We start from the raw sequence: 20,095 nt of genomic DNA on the forward strand, positions 1-20,095 counted from the left end.
CCCCCCCGAGTCCTGACTGGGATTTGAAACACAACCCCTGTTACACTAATTCTCCTCTGGACTGGTATTCCAGCTGTTCACACTCCCCAACACATTTGCTGTCTTCAACACAAGGTGATATATTCCCATATCTATCCACCAGCCAAATCCCAAAAGTTTTCCTGCTTCCCCCCCGCCCCAAAAAGTGGGGAATGGCACAAGGGCGATAGATAGGGTTGATGAGCAGGGCAAGACAGTTGGCCAAGAGCAGCAGATTAAGAAGTCCAATGCCTCTGTTCCCATCAGAAAGCATTTTGGAAGCTCAGCATTCCTACCACAGCTCCAGAGGCCGGCTGCACTATCCAGGCGTACTCCGGGCGGATCAACCGCAGGCAGTTAATGGCAGCCAGGAAACAATTTCCCTGTTTCTGGAGCCCTCGGAGCGTCCGCACCTCCCTGCCCAGCCGCATGCCGTACTCAAACATCACTGTTCCAGCTGGGAACAGGGAAAAGTGCATCAGCCAACAGCCTGGAGAGGCCACACACCCGGCAGGGGCAGGGAAGGGGGGTCCCAGGTGGGTGGGCAGGTCCTAGTGCCATTCCAAGCTTTACCTTTCCGGTAGTTGTGCCGGTACACGTGGAAGGCGTAGAGCAGCTCGTAGTAGTTGTGAGTCATCAGATCCACGGCCCGAGCGTGGGACTCGATGATCCCAACGACCTGCAGCATACCGAGGCTCCAGTGGGTCTATAATCCCTTTAAAGGGAAGGTTGTGCCCCCCCCCCGGCCATGATCCCAGTGCAGGATTACCTCATTGTGCAGGTTCACGTAAGGGAATTCTACCAGGTCCTGGAGCTGGGATCGCTCGCAGAGAACCACCACTAGCTGGCGTAAGCAGTCCAGCTGCCTGCAGAGGGAAGCACAACCCTTTGGAGGAGCAGGAATAAACCCAGGAGCAGGAACAAACGCGGGATTTAAGCCACAAACACTTTGTGACAAGCTCCTGCTTCCGGATGAGCTCCGCAGGCTTTTTCCTGGCTTAGAACCAACTTAAACCTTCAAGTTTCTCCTGTGCTGGAAACAGAGACCCTCTGGAAAGGCCTCGCAGGAGGGCAGTCTCCCTCCCTCAATCAGTTGAAAAGCATTCCTATTTCTCCCCTGTTATTTCAGCATTTTTCTCTGCTAGGATAAAGCTTTCTCTACCCAGTTCACTTCCCAAACTGAAAACTCAACATCAAATCTTTTCTTTATTAAACTAAATCAACGTGGCTCCTAAAGCTTTTAAATATAGGATACTACACATGATCCTTCAGCCTCTTCCCTGGTTTTTTTCCCTCCCATTTTCCTCTTTTGAGAGGGTGCCAATCCCAGGTGTCCTTCAGATGAACATCCAAAAATGAACTCTACATTTTTAAACCCACCTCTACACATTAACTTAACACAGCAACTGTGCCCTCCCCTAAAGTTTCATTTTCCTCTCAGTTTCATGGAAAAATGGGATCATGGAGCTCCAACAAAGACATAAGCCTGTCACCTACCTGCCTGGATCTGGGTTTTGTGTTAAGGCTACATAGGCTTCGCTATTGTGCCCCAAATCCAAGTGATGTTTGAAGATGCAGGTCCTCAAAGTAGCCTGAAAACAGCACAAACCAGTTAGAAAACCAGCAAGAAATTCCTGTGGAAGAGGTTCCTGAAGAAACAGCTTGCTGGGAAAGAAGCGGATGTACCTGGCTTCTCCAGTCATCTGCTGATTCCATGATGGCCAGGGTGGCCAGTTCAATGACCAGCTCTGGCAAACCCAGCATCTCCAACAAGCGAAGGACCTGGGGGGGCGAAATACTCCAGTAAAGAGTTGGCAAGGACGTTTTTTTGTTGGTATTTTTTTAGGAGCTGCTCCTACCCCTAAAGATTTTTAAGGGATTAGACTTAAAAAGGGAAGATTTAGGTAAACGACAGGGATCTGGATGAAATCCCAGCACAACAGGACCAGGTTATGGCTTCTGTGGAGGATTCACCTCTGTGCACGGGGGATTTTTGAACCATTTCAGCATTGATGATTAGTTTTCTGGATCCTAAACCCAGGGAATTCCTCACCAAGAGCCCAGCTCCAGGCTCGCAGCCTGGCTGAACCATGGCATTATGTAGAAGAAAGATCCTATCTCAATTTAAACATATTCGTTCTCATGTGCCTCAGAGCTTAATAACCTTCCCCTTAGGCAGCATCTTAAATCAAGCCTCGACATGTCTGGCTTCTGCTTCCAGCAGCTGGATCTCATCCTGCCTTTTTCTGCTGGATAACAAACTCCTTGGCTATTAGGAAACCAGTAGGTGGAAAGTACCTAAATTTCATATACTCAGCTTCTCATTACCCCCAAAACAAAGTGAACAAAATACATATGTTTCACATTCCAAAAACTAGTCTTCTGAGGCTCAAGTCACTTCCCCCAAAGCCAGGGATTTGCAGGAACTCCCTCTCAAGTGTGGAAGGACTTGGTGTCAGTTTACCTGCTTAGGACCATACCTTGTTATAGTACTGCAGCCGTGGTGTGGAGACCACCTCGCCCTCCTCAGGCTGGATCAGCCTGTCCAGGAACTCCTCTCTTCCCACCTCAGAGGCAGCTTGGCAGAAGCAATCCAAAGCCTGGAAGCACACCTGGAATCAGCTCGCTGTCCCCTCATGTGACTGATCCACCTGCTGTACAGGTGAGGGGACAGGTGGGCCTGTCCCAAGCTCATGAGATCTTCCCCAAACGTAGATCCCACCATGCCGCTCCAATCCCATCCTTTCCCAAAGGAGGCAGAGCTTGGGAAGGATGCCTCCTGTGCACCTCCTCCCTCCCAAGGGAAAAGGTCCCAGACCCCAAGAAGGAGATGAGGGGAAGGCCTCACCTTGTGCCCTTCACCCATGACGAGGTAACACCTGCCCATCATGAAGCAGCAGGAGCCCATGTTCACGTGGCACCATGGCTGCAGCAGGCGGATGTATTCCTACGGGAGAGAAGGAATGGGAGTTTGGATTCAGGTCAGTGCTCACGTGTAATCTGCAGGCACCCAGGACCAGCCAAGTTTTTGGTGGCCCCTTTAGCTGCTGTGCTCAGACAAATCCTGCTTCTCCAGCTTGGAGGCTGGTCTTTCCAGCCCCAAAGTCCCTTGGATGCACTGATCATAGAATCCTGGAATGCTCTGGATTGGAAGGGACCCCTTAAAGCTCATCCAGACCCATGTCCCTGTGAAAGGCAGGGACACCTTCCACTACCCCAGGTTGCTCTAGGCCATGTCCAGCTTGGCCTTGGACACTTCCAGGGATGGGGCAGCCACAGCTTCTCTGGGCAACCAGTGTCAGGGCCTCACCACCCACACAGGGAAGAATTTCTTCCCAACATTCCATCTACTCCTGCCCTCTGTCAGTATGAAGCCATTCCCCCTTGTCCTGTCAGTCTAGGTCCTTGTTCAAAGCCCCTCTCCAGCTCTCTTGGAGCCCCTTTGGGCACTGCAAGAGGCTCCCAGGAGACCTTGGAGCCTTCTCTTCTCCAGGCTGAACATTCCCAGCTCTCTCAGTTCTCCAGAGCAGAGCTGCTCCTGCCCTGTAAGGGGGAGATATTCCCCCACATGCCCCTGGGAAAAAAAAACTGCCCTAAACATCTCCAGTGTCTGTATGAAGGACCTCAGAAACAGCTCCCAACACACCCCAAAATCAGACAGGATTCTTCCTACACCCTGTTGCAGGGAGAAAATGTGGACAGAACATGGAGGGCAGAGTGAAGGCTGCAGGACAATCGGCAAGGCAGGTGCTAGAAGGGGAATACCTGTGCAGGAGAGGGCCAGCAGCCAAGGAAGCACATGGATTACAGCATGTGGGAAGGAGCGCCGACGGCACTGAGGGCACAGATAAAGCGAGATGACCCTGCCTGAGCCTGTGCCAGCAGAGCATCCTCGTCATCCTTGGAGAAGCAGCCATGTCCTGCTAGCAGGGCCATGGGACTCAGCAGGAACTGGGAGGAGAAACCAGGACTTGGAAGTCAAGTCACCTCTACAGGTGCACAAACCACCAGCACCTCTTGCCTCACCTTTCCTGGCCATGACTCCTCTCAAAACCACGTGGCGACGCACCCGGAGCCCGGATTCACTGCCTGGATTAGCAGCTACAAGGGATAAATCCTGCTCCAGCTTGTCACACACAGTGAGCAACACAGAGAGGCTTGGCCTGTGTCCCTGGCCTCTGCTTTGCCACCAGACCGTCCCCGTGCCCACCTGCTCCTTGCAAGGAGCTTCCCGTACCCACAATTTGGGTCACCGTGCTCACAGCAAAGCTGCTGTGATCTCCCTGGGGTCAAGGCACTTAATCCAAGTTTCCGTGACCGACTGGGATCAGGGAGAGGAACAGAAGGCAGTGGGGAGGAGGAGGAGCTGGGCTCTGCAGAGATAAAAGCCTGGAGGAGACACCAGCGAGGCGAAAGCAATGCGAGGAGATTCAAAGCCTGCACGTATGCCAGGAGGGAGAACGATGCTGCTCCAATCTTGGCATTTCCTGGCTAAAAACCTCTGAAGAATCGAAATTCTTCTCTCAATTCTTCTCAGCAGCAACACAAAAGGAAGCAATTCAGCCCCCAGGTATGAGGGGCTGGGAGGATAAAAGGTTCTGCTGAAAAACAGGTCGTCACTAACAGCCTGCCTGGCCCTGGTGCCTCCAGGAATGCCCAGACAGGATGAAGCATCACGTGGAGCTGCAGACAAGGAATTGTGTGGGTCAGAACTCGAGCACAAGCAACTCCAGCTGCCAAGAGCACAGGGAGAGAGGTGGAGGAACAGTGATCTGAAATACAGCAGTCTAAAACGCCTGGAAATCAGCAGCTCACCATCCCTGCTACTGGGATGCCAGGAGCAGCCAGAGATGGAATGTTGACAGGTGTTTCTCACACTGTTTTTTACTAATAAGGACATTGAAGAAATAGATGAGCCCTTTCTGGGCTGAAGGAATCCTTCTAAACCCAGGTCCCATGGGCAATCATGGGCAAAGGTGGTACAGGAAAGGCTGTGGGCACACCAGCAGCCAACAAGCTCTAGGATTGTTGGAATATTTACACAGGCTCTGCAAAGATGTTTCAGGAGCGCAGCGTCACATGGTCAGACGAGCCCTGGGAGAATGAACTCCTCCATGGAACGGGAATAGCATAAACCTGAGTATCTGGATGCTCTTGAAAACAGATGAAAGACAAAATTCAGAAGACGATTCCCCCATGGCAGGGAGTGGAATGAGATGAGCTTTAAGGTCCTTTCCAACCCAAACCATTCTGGGATTCCATGATCTCACATCACTCCCCATCAAATGCTCTGTGGCATTGTCTCAGCTCAGAGAGCAGTGATTTGGGGTGGTGGTTTTAAAACTAAAACAGGGGAGATTTACATTGGATATTGGGAAGGAATTCTTCCCTATGAGGGTGGGGAGGCCCTGGCACAGGTTGCCCAGAGAAGCTGTGGCTGCCCCATCCCTGGACGTGTCCAAGGCCAGACTGGACAAGGCTTGGAGCAAGCTGGTCTAGTGGACAGCGTCCCTGTCCATGGCAGGGGATGGAACTGAATGAGCTCTGAAGTCCCTTCCAACCCGAACCATTCCAGGATTCCACGACTAGAGGAAAGCAGAACTCCAGCACTTGGAAAGATGATGTTTTGGGGAGTTTTCCAGCACCTGTGAGAGGGCTGGCGTGATGCACTCACCTGGAGCTGGGTGTACTGACAGCTCCCCATCAGGCACTCTGGGAAGAGGAAGCCAGGATTGCTGGGCCATCTGAGCAGAGGTTAAGGAACACAGGAGAATTCAGTCTGGAGAGTTTGGAGAACTAACTAGTCTGGAAGCCAACATGCCTCTCATACTCCGTTCATAGGGGGAAAGGAGAGAAGATTAAGCTGCTCTTTATACAAGTCATTATTCTGTAATAAGATTTATCCATATTAGAACAAAATCACCAGTACATCTAATCCCCAACCCCTGCTACCCTTCCAAATCCCCCAGCATCCCACCCCACCAAGTTACGTAGTGAGAGCTCAGGGGCTTAAAGTCAAAAACTCAAATCCTTTATCGTGCACCTAAACAGGATGAAATCTGTGAAATCTTAAAATACCCACAAATCCCATTAATGCCAACAACCTCGCTCCTTCAGGAGGCTTGTCTTGGAAATTTGGGGGTGGAAAACTCATTTCGGAACAGCAGGAGGCTCAGTGGCAATGGATTGACAGCCAAGGATACAGCAGAGGCAGAAAATCAGCCACAATTGAGGTGATGAGATGGGGCCAGTTCAAACTTGTCTCAGCCAAAGAGGTGTTTGGTTGCAGGAAGAGTCGGGATATGATGTGTTTTCTGGCCACTTCCTGAAAGAAGAGCTCCACGATTGTTTGAGGGCCGGATACTAGAAGTACAAATTAAAGGAACTGTGAGTAGAGGGCCTGCAGCAGAGATCCCAGGTTTTCCACCCTGTGCTGTGCTCATCAGCCCAAACAGCACAGATTAAGTCAGGGCAAACCAAAAGCACGTTCCACACTCCAATTTGTTGGTTTTGGATTTCTCCTGCCGTCTGGTTAAGTCAGAGAGAGCAGCAGGAGATCAAAGTGCCCTATCCTGCAGTGTCTATTAACCACAGCTCAATTAAAACACACAAAAAAAAGGCTCTGCTCCCTCTCCACTTGTTATTCCCAGCCCAGCTGCAGCTTCCCAGCACGACAGAGCTGAGGGAGTGCTGAGCTGGCTGTTCCAATCCCTCCCTCCTCATTCCAGCACCCCAAAAATCCCCCCTTACTGACCGTTCTCGGCGCCTCTCCCCGAGCTGCCACCTCCTTCCCTACGTTTTGCATACTTTTCCCCAAAGAACAGTGGCCAAACAGGACTTTCCTCATGAGCCAGCCAAGAAATAACCCACGACACTGGCACACACAAAGGATGTTTTCAACTTCCCTGACATTTCCAGCTGCCTCCTGCACCCAGACTCTCGGTCAGGGAGAGCTCAAGCTCTGAGGATCACTGATGTCAGAAAATGGAGGAAGCTCTTTCCCAGCTCATACGTGGCACTGCTGCCTGTTTGTCCCAGATTTTCCCAGCTCCTTCTGAAGTATCTCAGCCTCCAAGTGCTGACTAGTCACAGCAGGCTCTTACCTGCATGTTTCCTTCCCATCCCTGTTCACCTCCTCCCTTTGGAACCACTTCAAGGCCCACATTTCCCTAATTAAGCTGCCTTATATTCTCCCAATAAAAAACTAACCCAAAACTTACATCTTTGCAGCAAAACTTAAAAAATATGAACCAAATATCAGCGGCAATGTTTTGGGGAGGTATTTCCACGTTTTCAAACACTTCTGAGCAAGTACTTCTACATTTTAATGCTTCCCTGAGCTGCTGCAGCATAAAGGCTGGAGAGCAGGACATGTTGGATGGAGCAGGTTGCTCTGAGCAACGCCAGCTAGTGGAAGGTGTCCTTGCCATGGCAGGGGGGTGGAACTGGATGAGCTTTAAGGTCCTTCCAACCCAAACCATTCCAGGAGTCTGTGACAGACCTGGTCTGAGCTACTACAGCCACTGTGAAGTACATGAGGGGTGAGTCTGGCTGATGCTACCGGGGTTAGAATGAAAAACTTTTGGCTGAGTGAGGCATTTCCAGCCTTCTCAGGCTGAGAGTAAAATCCAAGTCCAACCTCCAAGATCCTTTGATGTTGGTTGGTTTTTTTTTTTTTTTGTGGACAGCCTGACAAACATCCCCACTTAAATCAGGGTCATTCAACCACACAGTCCATTAGCTCCCTGCATAAAGCACTTCCCTCAGGTGGCAGAGACAGGCTTAAATAACAGAAAGGGAGAGTTGATGATCCGTGGACACCTTACCCAGTCTGTGTGGTGTCAGAGCCGTGGTGTCTGCTAACTCCAACACTGAGAGATGCTGCAGATTAGATTCCCTAGGGAAGAAAGGAGCCCTCAGTGAAGAGACAACAAAACGCCTCCCGCTTTAATTGTGCTCATTGTTCAACTCCCACGAAGCACAGAACAGTGAGGCCTCGCAGGGCAGATTTAGCACAAGGCAGAGTCAGCTCAGAACATGGAAGGGGGAAAAAAATCCTCCCCAGTGCTCCTGGAATGATATTCCCACAGTAACCACCTGCTTTCCACACCAGGAAGGGCATTTCAGGTGGATTCAGGAGGAATCAAAGCCAGGCCGGGCAGAGACTTACAGCGTGTCCACAGGGACGTCGGAGGCCAGGCACTGGCTCGCCCACCGGATCAGGAAGTAGGACAGCAGCAGGGGAGAGGTGCGGTGCAGCAGGTCCTGCTGGGACTGGAAGAGCTGTCCCCCTCCCAAAACCATCTGCAAGGAAAGCACAGAGCTTGGGACACATGGAGCAGCGGCAGGACAAGGGCAACCAGAGAGGTTTGTATCAGGCCCAGCTCGTCCCTCCTGCCAACACCAAGGTGCTCAACAGCCTGGCAGGAACTCAGCCCTCCCAGGAAAACAGCAGGACTCTTGCCCCACCTCTGGAAGTGTTCAAGGCCAGGTTGGAAGGTGCCTGGAGAAACCTGGCCTAGTGGAAAATGCCCCTGCTCATGCCAGTCTTTAAGATCCCTTCCAACCCAAAGCATTCCAGGATTGTTATCCCAGAGACTGAAATCATGGCTTTGCTGCAGAGATCACTTCAGGGTCTCCATAAGCTCCAGCAAAGAGCAGGAGTCACAGGACAAGAAACAATCCGAGCTTTTGAAGGACACAGGTACATCAAGGTGGGAAAGCAGGTCACATGCCTCATGGTCTGGGAGAGCCCAGCTCCAGAGGGCACCTTGCAACACACCTTAAACACTACCAGGACAACCTTATCCAGGAAAAAGGGATTTATTTTCAACCAGGAAACTCCTGGTTATTTTAAAGTAAATAATATTGGTTTAAACAAGGCCATCCCTGTCTGGGGACTTGTTCCACATACCTGCGCCCATCCAAAGCAGCAGCACCGTGCCTCATGTGGCCTCAGGCCTGATGGGACAGACCAAGACCAGCCCATCCAACCATCCCAAACACAGCTACCAGAGTGGGGACTGTTTGCTCTGGCTGGAGCAGCTTCCAAGGAGCTGAAACTGCAGCCTTGGAGTGTGCTGCAAGAGAATCGGTGCTGGGAGAAGGATGGGGGATAGCTGAGAGAGTTGCATGTGCTGATTCATATGGGAGGCTGGAATCCATGCCCTCCTCCCACAAATACAGATTGGCTTCCTGGATGCTCAGCGTGGCATAAAGGGAATGAGGCTGCTTTGATTAGGAGGACAAAAGCAGCTGGAGGAGAGAGCAGGACCTGCCCAGGCCTCGGGCTACTCCAACAGCCTTGTGGGAAGAGACAAGAGCTCCGCCCTGCACCACCAGCAGAACCCCACAGGATTCCCAGGTCCCAGGAGCATGGCAGTAGCGCCAGGGCTGTACTCACAGGATCTCCGAGGCGCAGCAGGAGCTGCTGGAGGATGAGCAGGTCCCGGCAGAGGAGGAAGCGGACAGTGCAGATCTTGGCCACCCCTCCGCACACCACGTGTGCCGCGGTGCCGCTGCCGAACAGCTGGGACAGGCTCATGCGCAGCGCCAGGTGAGGAGCTGTGGGGAAAGCCGCCTAGGTGAGACAGGAGCCACACAGGCAGCAACAATTCCCAGAAAAAAAACACTTCCCAGCATTTCCCAGAAGCTGGTGAAGAGCTTTCACCTCTTTCCATGTCAGCGTCTGTTTCATAGTCCATCTCTCGGATGAGCAATCCGATGGCATGGATGGGGTTCCTGATCTCCTGCAGTTTGCTGTGGATATCCTCCATCACATTTTCCCTGCAAAATCAAAAAGATCCTCATCATCACAAACAGCAACCTCAGGTTCCAACTGAAGAGGGCTCCCTTACGCTCCGTTCCACTGCGGATCAGTATCTGATCAGCCTGGACATTCCTAACTGGAATCCTTGGCTGGCTTGTGAGTTTTATTATAGCACCTGCAGGGACCAGTCTATTTATTCCACTCCCTCAGGCTATCAGGAAATACCAGCCAGATAGTTGGCATTCCACGACGGAATGATTTCAGGTTAGCACAGGAACCACACGGTTTGATCAAGGCTCTGACCTCTTCCTACTGTCTCCAGGCACTTCTTTCCATGCCTAACAGGAATTTGTCCCTCTCCTGCTCTCTAGGTTCTGGATGGAAGACCCTGCTAGTGACACCAAACCACGGTCCTCATCCCTGGAAAAGTCTCCTGCAGCACGGGGCAAGGAGCCCACACATCTCAAATGCCCTTGGATGTCAAGCAAGGACAGCTCTGGACAATCCCAGCTCAGCCACCCTGAGAAGCTTCTGGAAAACACATCTCCTTACGTGTCACTAGCTATCAAGTCCTCCAGGATCTGCTCTGCAGCCTTTTCTGGAGGCTGGAGGCGGGAGCAAGCCATTTCCATGATGAATGCCATTTCCATGGAAATTGATTCTCCGATCAGGCGAAGGCACTGGACAAGACAGACAACATCACGAGACATCTCCAAATCTGCAATGAAAGAATCTAACTGTGTATTTTCCAAGAGATTTCCAAGGGAAAGTGGGAAGACCATGCAAAAGCCAGTTAGTTCAGCTCCTATCATCAGTAACAGCAGACTGGTCCCAGTTCCCTGCACCAAACCCTTCCCCAGTAACAATGAGGCTAAACTGAAGCTCAGGAGTTGACAAGGGAAAGATTTGGGCTTCATTATTTGGAAAATGCAAAATGATGCAACAATAAAAAAATTAAATTCGCTCCAGGGGACCTTTTCCAGCCACAGGTTGAAAGGAAATAATCAGTGCAAAAAAATATATCCTGGAGAAAATGGCTCAGCTCGGCTCTGCAATCCTTTATGGATGAGATTTTAAATTAAATCCCATCTTTTGAGACTGTGACTGTTTAAAACAGCCAGGGCAGGAACTGCTGGGGCTCCCAAATCTAGCCCAGGCCTCCAGCTTTCCTTCCCTCTGCTCCACAAAAAGCTCAACCAAACAGATGACGATCCCGCTTTATAAAAATATATAAAAATCACTCAAGCATGAAAGTGGAGCTTAGCTAACATTTTCCATAGCCTTTTTCCTAGTGAAATGGCATTCCAAGGCCAGCAAAGCACAGAGGGCACTGTGGTGACAATATTAATGACATGTTTTCCATACTCTGGCATTCACTTCCCGGAGACAAGGAACAGCATGGCCCCTTTCCACAGCTGATGTGAAAACATTTCATAAATCCTGGAATGGTTTGGGTTGGAAGGGACCTTAAAGCCCATTCAGTCCCACCCCCTGCCCAGGGCAGGGACACCTTCCACTACCCCAGGTTGCTCCAAGCCCTGTCCAATCTGGCCTTGGACACTTCCAGGGATCCAGGGGCAGCCACAGCTTCTCTAGGCAACCTGTGCCAGGGCCTCACTACCCTCATGGGAAAGAATTTCTCCCAGCCCAAACAATTCCATGATTCCATGGGCGGCCTTGACACTATTTTCTAATTGCTGGTGTGAGCATGATGGCAAGTTTCACAAAATAAGTATCCCTGCAAAGCCAAAATAAAACTATCTCCATGCAACTGTGGATCAGGAGCTCTTCAAGAGGTCTCTATGGAAGCTCCCACACCCCTGACAGGAGGGAAAAAACTCCGTGTCTCCTCACCTTCAAAGATGGCAGCGTCGTCCTCGGTCAGGAGGTGCTCATTGGAGAGGAGATAGAGATGATCCACCAAGGAGCAGGGCACGAGGAAGGACATGGAGCCCTGAAAGGTGAGGAGAAAATCCTTGAGCTTCCCAAATCCTCTGGAGAAACTTGTCCAGGGAATCTCACCACCACCCAGCCTCACCTTCTTCAGCAGGCACACCATGCTGGTGTAGGGGTTCAGGTGCAAGGCCAGGGGCCGGGAAAGAGCTTCCTGGTACTGCAGGCAGCAGGCATAGAACTTGGACCAGAATTCCACCTGCAGCTGCCAAAACTCCTCCGGGGAGCACTCGTATTCCGTCACACTGCCCTGGAACTAGTGGGGGCAAAACAACGGAATCAGGAATAGTGGAGTAAAATAAGGACAAACAGCATAAAACGAGGGAAATTCAGACCCAAAAGGACAAAGAGATCCTTCAAGTAGGTCCCCTGATAATTGTCATTTGGATTATTTGGAAGATAATCCCTGTATTTTGGATTCTCTTCCAAAATGATGAGCAACAGCTCTGCACGGTGGTGGCCTGCGCAGCGCGTGATGGGTGACCAAAGTGCACGCAGGGAGCAGAGGTGCAACACCCAGAAGGATTCCAAAAACCCAAGAGGGAAAGGAAATCCCAGGCAGGAAGGATGAACTTGTACTTTTTAAAAAGTCACATCATTCCCTTTGGAGAAATAAAAGGATAAACCAAGGCCTGAGATCACTTGGCACCTAAAACATCACCACACCATGTACAACACAATATCCTGGAAGGAAAATCCATCTCACCTCGTTTTCCACAGCTAAAGTGACCTCTCTCCTTAACTCATCCCACGTCAGATCCATGTGCCTCTCGGTTCCTTGAGAAAAGATCTGCAAAGCAGCACAGGAAACTTGGATTTTAAGGCAAGGGTTCAAGGAGCACTGAGCGAGGTAAAGCAGGACAAGAGCATAAGCCAGCACTTTGTGGGATGGAAGTGTTAAAAGAAAGGTCTGGATGCTAAATTTGGGATACATGGATGCATGGCAGTGTGCAGCCACCACACCTCAAGGGATTTAAAAGCCATGTGATGTGGCACTCGGGGACACGGCTTAGTGGTGGCCTTGGCAGTGCTGGAGGGAACGGTTGTATTCCACCATCTCAGAGAGCTTTTCCAACCTTAGTAATTCCACGATTCCATGACATATCCTGACAAACAGCACCACGGGGCGCTGAGTCCCCATTCCCCTGGCTAAATCAGCAGGAATGAAAAACAAGCTCAGCAACTTGCTGTGCTATCCAAGGGGGAAAAAAACCAATCATCTGGATTCCAGGTTCCGCCTCCGGCTGTGGGCACACAGCGGCTGCAGCGCGGCCCAGCAGCCACCAACTCGCTCCAGGGATTCCCCATGAAAACATGCCTGGCAAGAGCTCCAAGGAATCCTGCTGCCTCACATCTAAAGAGCCAGGAAAAGGACAAACAGAGAGCATCCCAAATTCCTCCTCACCTACCTGCAAAGCCTTCTGGATAGCTGCATTAGTGAACCGGCCTGGCATGAAAAGATATTCCAGGTAGGTTTCCTGCAAAAAGATCATGACTTAAGGAAGCTCAAGGATGAGGAGAACATTTAAGCTGCTGTTTCTGGTCTTTCCTCCCACTCTCAAAGTCATCCCCTGGGTCCGTGTTTCTGCCACACCCGGCTCCAACCTGGGATCAAAAAAGGCCTCCTGCATACTCCAGACTTTTTTTATTCCCATTTTCTCTCCTGAGTGACCCTTCTATTTTTTGGTGCTGTTTTATGGCTGGCTCACCCTGGGGTCCTGATCCTGTCGGACCGTCACCTCCTCCTCAGGGAGCGGCTGCACAAATACCTGGTTCCACTGGCCTGCAACATTCCTGGAAGGAAACAAACCTGGAATCAGCTTGGCATCCACCTGAACCAAACCTGTGGCTTTCACCAGCAAAAACAGCCCTCTGGGTCAGGAAACAGGAGGTTTGCACAGTGACAAGGGACAGATTTGGGAAGGAGAGGTTAACTGTGGCATTCCTAGCCATCAGCTGATGGAACAGGTTAGAATCTTTCACTTTAATCAATGTTCTCCCCATTCAACAAGCTCACAAGCAACTCAGACTGAAGAGTAGCTTCTTCTCCCAAAATTTGCACACTCACAGCATTTTTCATCCACTGTTCAACTCTGCACCAACCTACCCTCTCAGCTTTATATTCAGGGATGATCCTTTCCTATCACCATCTCCCCAAAACACGTTTTTTCCTGGAAGGGACCACCTGGTTGTTTTGAAGGAGCTGTGGGGAAGCACAACGCTCCCTCTGCCACGCTCAAACTCCACTTTCAGCACTCCTGCTGCCTGGGTTTTTATATTTTCCATGTTCCGGCAGCTAGAGTATAAACCTCTAAGTTGAGGAGCTCTGTCAGGGTTTTCCTGCAGTTATCCCAGTGATCCATGCCCAAAACTCACTGCTCAAAGTTGATGTATTTCACAACAGTTTGGTTCTCCTCGTTGTGCCACAGTGCCCAGATCTCGGCTGAGGTTAAGGCAAAGTCAACCAGAGTCTCCTAAGAAAGAGGGAAAGAGCCAATTTCCTTTCTTATCCCCAAATTAGAGTACAGCAGAGAAAGGTGGATACTTAACAACAGCAAAACATTCCCTTGTGGAATTTAAGAGGCTTTGGGAATTGTTCAGCCTGAATAAGAGAAAGCTTTGGGGTGAACTAATTGCCCCTTCCAGTACCTGAAGGAAGCCTACAAGAAAGATGGAGAGGGACTTTGGACAAGGGCTTGGAGTGACAGGACAAGTAGGAATGGCTCTAAACTGAAAAAGAGGAGATTCAGATGGGATATTGGGAAGAAATTTTTCCCTGTGAGGGTGCTGAGGCTGCCCAAAGAAGCTGTGGCTGCCCCATCCCTCAAAGTGTCCCAAGGCCAGGTGGGACAGGGCTTGGAGCAACCTGGTCTAGTGGAAGATGTCTCTGCCCACGGCAGGAGGCTGGAACAAGATGAGCTTTAAGGGGTCCCTTCCAACCCAACCATTCCATGACTCTATGATTTAAATCTCAAAGTCCAGGCCTTTCCCTCCTGGGGGCCAGGCACCAGCTCTCACCTGCGAGGAGAACAGGGAGGAGATGTGGTCAAGGCTGTAGCGGTTGCTCTCGGTGCTCACCAGCTGGAAGACACAAAACTACAAACACACCTCATAAATCATTTCCTGAAGAACTAAATCAACACATCTCAGGGAATCTCATCATTCCAGTCCCTCTCCCTGCCTGGTGTTAGGGGTAGCAACCCAGAAGACAAGAGGGGTGAGCTGAACACACCACTGACACCCTGGCTTCACCCTCCTCCCCAAGGACACTCATCCCTGCCTGGACCCAAAGGACTCCCAGCTCTTTCCAAACACTAAACCTGAAAAACTGTAAGACCACCACACCTGGCACTGCCAGGGACCACAAGATGTGGGAAAAGAAGGAGACTAAGGCGGGAAAGCCCCAATTCCTCAGCTGCAGGCCCAGCTCTGTGTGTTCTTCCCAGAGCAGAGCACTCGTGGGACAGCAGGACTCATGTTACACACTCTTGCTCTGCGGGAGAATTCCCTGGACAACAAGATAAGCTGTCCAACAGATGAGCCTGGTTTGTGCTGTCATTCCCCTCCTGCTAAATTTATCATTCTCCACAAAAAGTTCTCCCCAAATTGCAGAAGCATCCACATGGTCCCAGGAGCCCAGCGTAAACACACCATCAGCATTTCCGTGCTTTTAGCTCCCCTTGGACCTTTCCTTTTCCCACGGCATGTCCACACTTTCGGAACAGGAGGTAAACAAGTGAACTAGCCCTCATGGATCAGCTTAGTCACACAGGGAATTCCACTCCCAGGGCTCAGGCACACATATCCCGCAGTGTCTTGAGGGGAAAAATGCTTATTTAGAAAGCATTAATCCCTCCAGAAGGTCACACGTGAAACTTTTCTCTATTTCTTGCCTTCCAAACCCAAGTCCTAGGGGAATGACTCCTCTTCCTCCAGCCTGAAGCACCTGTGGCTCCATACCTGCCCTCGCTTGGGAGCGTGCATGTAGACTCCCAGGTAAAGGCCCAGGGACTGGGAGAAGGCCAGGCGCAGGCGGTGCCCGGTGCCGGCCGCCAGCCGCAGGTCCCTGCTGACCGGCATGAATTCCAGCAGATCCGCCACCATCAGGCACATCTGATCCTGCAAACAACAGAAGTATCGGGAGAGCGGCTTAGGAAAGACTGAGGATTGAGAAACTGTTTGTCTCCCTCCTCTCCTTCCCCTTCCAGACATCTGCCTAGAGTTTTCCACAAAGGATGTAAATTAAGGCTCCATACATCTACCTGAATCCTTGGCTTCTCCCAGCTCACCTGGGCCCCCTTCACACCAATCCCACGGAGTGCCGGAGCCCAGGCACGCAGGATAAGGCTTCCCTTCCCTCCCACAGCACATTCCAGTGCCACTGAGCCGTGAAAGCGCCGTGCTGCTCCATTAGCTCCGGCACTCAATATCTGGAGCAAGAGGCTTTTATTAACTTCTTGTTGACAAAGACACTTTCATTACTGCTGAAAGCAAGAGAAAATCCATTTGGGATGGCTCCTTGAGCCTCAAAGCGCTCCTGCCTGCCTTCCCAAACGCTCCAGTAGGTCTGGAAATAACCCTTATCCCAGGAACGAGGCTGGGCAGGAAACCCCTTGCTTCCCAGACGCTGCTACAAATGCTACAACTGTTCTCACATGTTGTCCCAAATCCCAGTGTGAAGAAGCCACAGCTACAATTTAACAGGAGATAGATCCATGCCAAGCACTCACACGTGATTCCTTGGGCTTCATTTTGCTCCCCCAAGCCCAGGTTCTGCTCACCTTGTAGGACCACATCCGGAGCTTATGGTCCTGGCAGAGGGCGAAGAGGAAGGCGTCGTGATCCAGACAGTGCACGGAGAGGCTGACAGGCACATCCGAGGGGCCGCCATCGCCTCTGGAAAACCAGAGGTTACATCAACACCTTCAAAGAAAATTCCCCATCCCTGGAAGTGTCCAAACTCAGCCTGGATAGGGCTTGGAGCAATCTGGTCTAGTGGAAGGTGTCCCGGCCCTAGGCAGGGGGTGGGACTGGATGAGCTTTAAGGCCCCTTCCAACTCAAACCATTCCAGGACTTCACTATTCTAAAATCAAGGCAGGTGCACAGATCCAAGGCACTGGGGTTCCACCATTGTGTTTAAATCCAAATAAACCAAATCCAAATAAAGTGGGGTGAGACCAGGAGAAGGTAATGTTTCAGCATCCACAGAGCAGAGGATCCCACCACATCAGTGACATCCAGTTCGTCACTTGCTTTGGTGGAGCTGAAGCACCTTCCCACTTCTCCATCCCCAGCGTGGTACTCGCAGAATGTACCTGAAGGATCCAGAGGGAAAAAGGATCTGAGCAGCCCCAAACATGGACCCAAGCAGCCCCCAGCATAGATCCTGCCAGCCCCTGACAAGGATCCAAGAAGCCACAAGCAAGGATCCTGACAGCCCCCAGGCAATACCCCCCCGATGGTCAAAGTCACTCAGGGTATCAAGGGACTCACTCCCACTTCCAAGGAAAAGGCCCTAGGACTTGGCTGTGCACTCTAAACAATCCACCCTAACAATCCCACCCCTAAAGATCCCAATCCACCAGGAAGTATCCGTGTGATTCCCACGTAACCGCTGCCTGTCAGGAACGCGCCTGGCTCCTCAGCACCAGGGCAGAGTAATCCCTAATCCATGCTGGCTGTGAGCCACATCCTGGGCAAATCCTTGCAGGCCAATTACTAGAGAACATATTCACAGACACACGGAATCAGCAGGACCCTGCTAATCCAGCATTCCGCTCCCAACTTCTGTATTCTGATAGCTCCTGTGACCCCATTAACATTTTTGGGTGGAGTATTTACAGGTGCCTGTGTGACTCGAGCTAAAAATTCCAGGTGAGGGAATCCAAAAGCCAAAATTAGCTCCATTTATCCATCTCCAGGCATTCACCTGATGGCAGTTGGCATCCAGCCTGTGAGGAAACGCTGCACCACCGAGCTCTGCTTCAATTCCACGACAGAAACACTTCCTTCAAAAACAAAAAGAAAATCAAAAAATGAAGATTAAGTGAAATTCCAAGATGGGAGAGGGGTTGCAGTGCCCAACCCTTACCTGGAGCATCAGGAGGAGGCAGCTTAAGGACAAAGATCCCTCCCGAGGCAGAGGGAAGGGCAAAGAGAGCCTCGCCCTCGCTGCTCAGCCAGGCTGCGGAGGCCACGGAGTTGGGAGCCAGCCCTGGCACACTGGGAATCACGTAGTAATTGGAGGGATCCCTGATGTGGATTTTGCTGATATCTGTAAACACAGACTGCACTTGGCTCTCCGTTATCAGCTCCTGAAGGGAAACAGGAGAAAACAGCCTCAAGTTGTGCCAGGGAAGGTTTAGGTTGGATATCAGGGAAAATTCCTTCATGGAAGGGGTTATCAGGCATTGGAACAGGCTCCAGTGGTGGAGTTCCCATCCCGTGTGGATGTGGCACTTGGGGACATGGGTGGCCTTGGCAATGCTGGGGAATTGGCTGGACTCCATGATCCTAGAGGATTCCGTAAAACAGCAAATCCTGAGCGCACATATCTAAGGCACAGAAAAAAACCCCACCAGATGCTGATGAAATGGCAACTGTCTCCTCGATAAAAAGGATTTTTCCAGTAAAAAATCTCTGGGATAGCTCAGAGAAAATCGCTGGTGACAAAACCCAGGAAAAGCAGTTCTGCCACAGCACAGGGTCATCCCTTGGGAAAGCTCTCCCGAGCTCTAAAAGCAGGAGAGAAGCTCTCCAAGAGAGTAGAGGATCTTGGCAAAAAGCAGGCGTAAGAGGAAAAGTCAGAGCAAATGGGGGGAATCACGGAATCCTGGAATGGTTTCAGTCAGAAGGGACCTTAAAAACCATCCAGTTCCAGCCCACATCAGTGGAAAAATGGTAAATGTGATATACAGTCTGGCTAGGATCCATCTTCCACATGAAATATAGATTCCAATCCAGACAAAACCAGCCTGCAGCCTTCTCAGCTGCAGGTAAAAAAAGACAATCCAACCAGGAAGAGCTCTGGAAAAGCCAAGGCTCATTCCCAGCAGCAGCTCAACTCCAGTGTCACCACAGTCCACATGACACAGGTGCGAGACCCAGCCAGTTCCTGAACAAAACAGGGCGAAATTCCCCAAATCTCCTATTTTCCCTCTTGTTCCTGATGTATCTTGGGTCACCTGCCCCCTCCCAAGCCCTCCCTGCGGTGACGGGGTCGCCTGCCCCGGCCCCCGGCGGCGTTCCCGGCACTCACGCTGCGGTAGAGACGGGAGGGGTGCGGGAGCAGCAGCCGGTGCACCGTCTGTGCCGTGAGCAGCAGCACCACCAGGTGACTCTGCACCTCGCACAGGTGGATCCCGCCCGGCAGGAACGGGCAGCCCTGGATCCGCAGCCGCACCGCGTTGTTCAGCAGGTTCACGTCCAGGGACTCCTCCACCAGCTCCACCGTGTCCCCCGACGTGCTCCTGCGGGAACAGAAGGGCAGACGTAGGGACAAGGAGGGTCTGAGAGAGGAGAGAAGAGCAGAGATGAGGATGAGCAGGATCTGAGGGACAGGAGACGGACGAGAAGGGGAGAGGTGTGGCTGAAAAGGGTCTAAGCGCGGCGAGGCGGACGGGGGCGTGCACTCACCATCGCACCCAGCGATTCCTGGTGGCGGCCCCGAGCTGCGCGCTCTCCTGGTAGCAGAAGCCGCCGGCGCTGTCGCTGTAGCGTCCGGCAGGGAGCGGGGCGATGCCGGGGGGCACGAACAGCAGCTCCTGCGGGGGTCGCGGCGGGGCCCGGCCGGCCGCGCTCAGCTCCAGGCAGCTCCGCGCCGCCAGGGCCGCCGCCATCTTGAGCCGCCGCGTTCCCGCCTCAGCCGCGCGGGGCACGACGGGAAGGGGAGGGAGCGGGCGCCCCCTGGCGGGCGGGAGGGCGGGGGCAGGAGGGGGAGGGGGCGCCCCCTGGCGGGCGGGGGGACAGGGGGCAAGAGGGCGAGGAAGGGAGGAGAGAGGAGGAGGGCAGGAGGGTGGGAGAGGGTCTGGGGAGAGGGGTCTGGGATGGAGGTATCGGAAGGAGAGAATGGGGAGAAGGTCTGGGGACGGGATATAGGGAGAGGGGAAGAGGAGCAGCTACAGGGAGAGTGGATATAGGGAGAAGGGAAGGGGGATTTGGGGAGGGGGTTTGAGGAGGATCTGTGAGATTTGGGGCAGGACACTGGGGGGACGGGACACGGGGTCTGGCGTAATGGGGACACGTGCCCTCAGCAGCACCCACCCTGCCAGCTCCCTACACCCGCCTGTGCCCACACCTCATCCCGGCAAAGCAGCCGCAGCCACTTTCCTGGACATGTCCGGCACACTGGACCC

The 20,095-nt window shown here is 52.0% G+C and overlaps 1 protein-coding gene across 1 annotated transcript; it reads right to left on the reverse strand.

The window, feature by feature from the left end:
- Window positions 1-7: 7 nt before the first annotated feature.
- Window positions 8-19,592, reverse strand: NUP160 (nucleoporin 160). Its single transcript, XM_042035601.1, has 27 exons — window positions 19,377-19,592; window positions 19,000-19,210; window positions 17,833-18,055; window positions 17,671-17,749; window positions 16,522-16,636; window positions 15,701-15,859; window positions 14,759-14,836; window positions 14,117-14,214; window positions 13,450-13,534; window positions 13,150-13,218; window positions 12,447-12,530; window positions 11,826-11,996; window positions 11,642-11,741; window positions 10,340-10,505; window positions 9,689-9,804; window positions 9,422-9,582; window positions 8,189-8,322; window positions 7,845-7,915; window positions 6,222-6,381; window positions 5,693-5,762; window positions 2,867-2,965; window positions 2,499-2,618; window positions 1,705-1,800; window positions 1,516-1,610; window positions 788-884; window positions 592-697; window positions 8-475 (listed from the first exon to the last, which is right to left on the reverse strand). The coding sequence occupies exons 1-27, from the start codon at window positions 19,577-19,579 to the stop codon at window positions 282-284; spliced, it is 3,360 nt and encodes a 1,119-aa protein (XP_041891535.1). The 5' UTR covers window positions 19,580-19,592; the 3' UTR covers window positions 8-281.
- Between the last annotated feature and the right edge of the window lie 503 nt (window positions 19,593-20,095).

Source organism: Corvus kubaryi, unplaced genomic scaffold (genome assembly GCF_017639235.1).
Source record: "Corvus kubaryi isolate FWS band 111438036 unplaced genomic scaffold, C.kubaryi_AGA036_p1.0 37384, whole genome shotgun sequence".
Lineage (NCBI taxonomy): Eukaryota > Metazoa > Chordata > Aves > Passeriformes > Corvidae > Corvus > Corvus kubaryi.

Coding starts and splice junctions, on each gene's coding strand:
- NUP160 (XM_042035601.1), bottom strand. CDS start 19,579: ATGGCGGCGGCCCTGGCGGCGCGGAGCTGCCTGGAGCTGAGCGCGGCC. Junction 9,805..10,339: donor GACTTGATAGCTAGTGACAC/GTAAGGAGATGT, acceptor TTGATTTTGCAG/GGAAAATGTGATGGAGGATA. Junction 9,583..9,688: donor AGACGCTGACATGGAAAGAG/GTGAAAGCTCTT, acceptor CTTTCCCCACAG/CTCCTCACCTGGCGCTGCGC.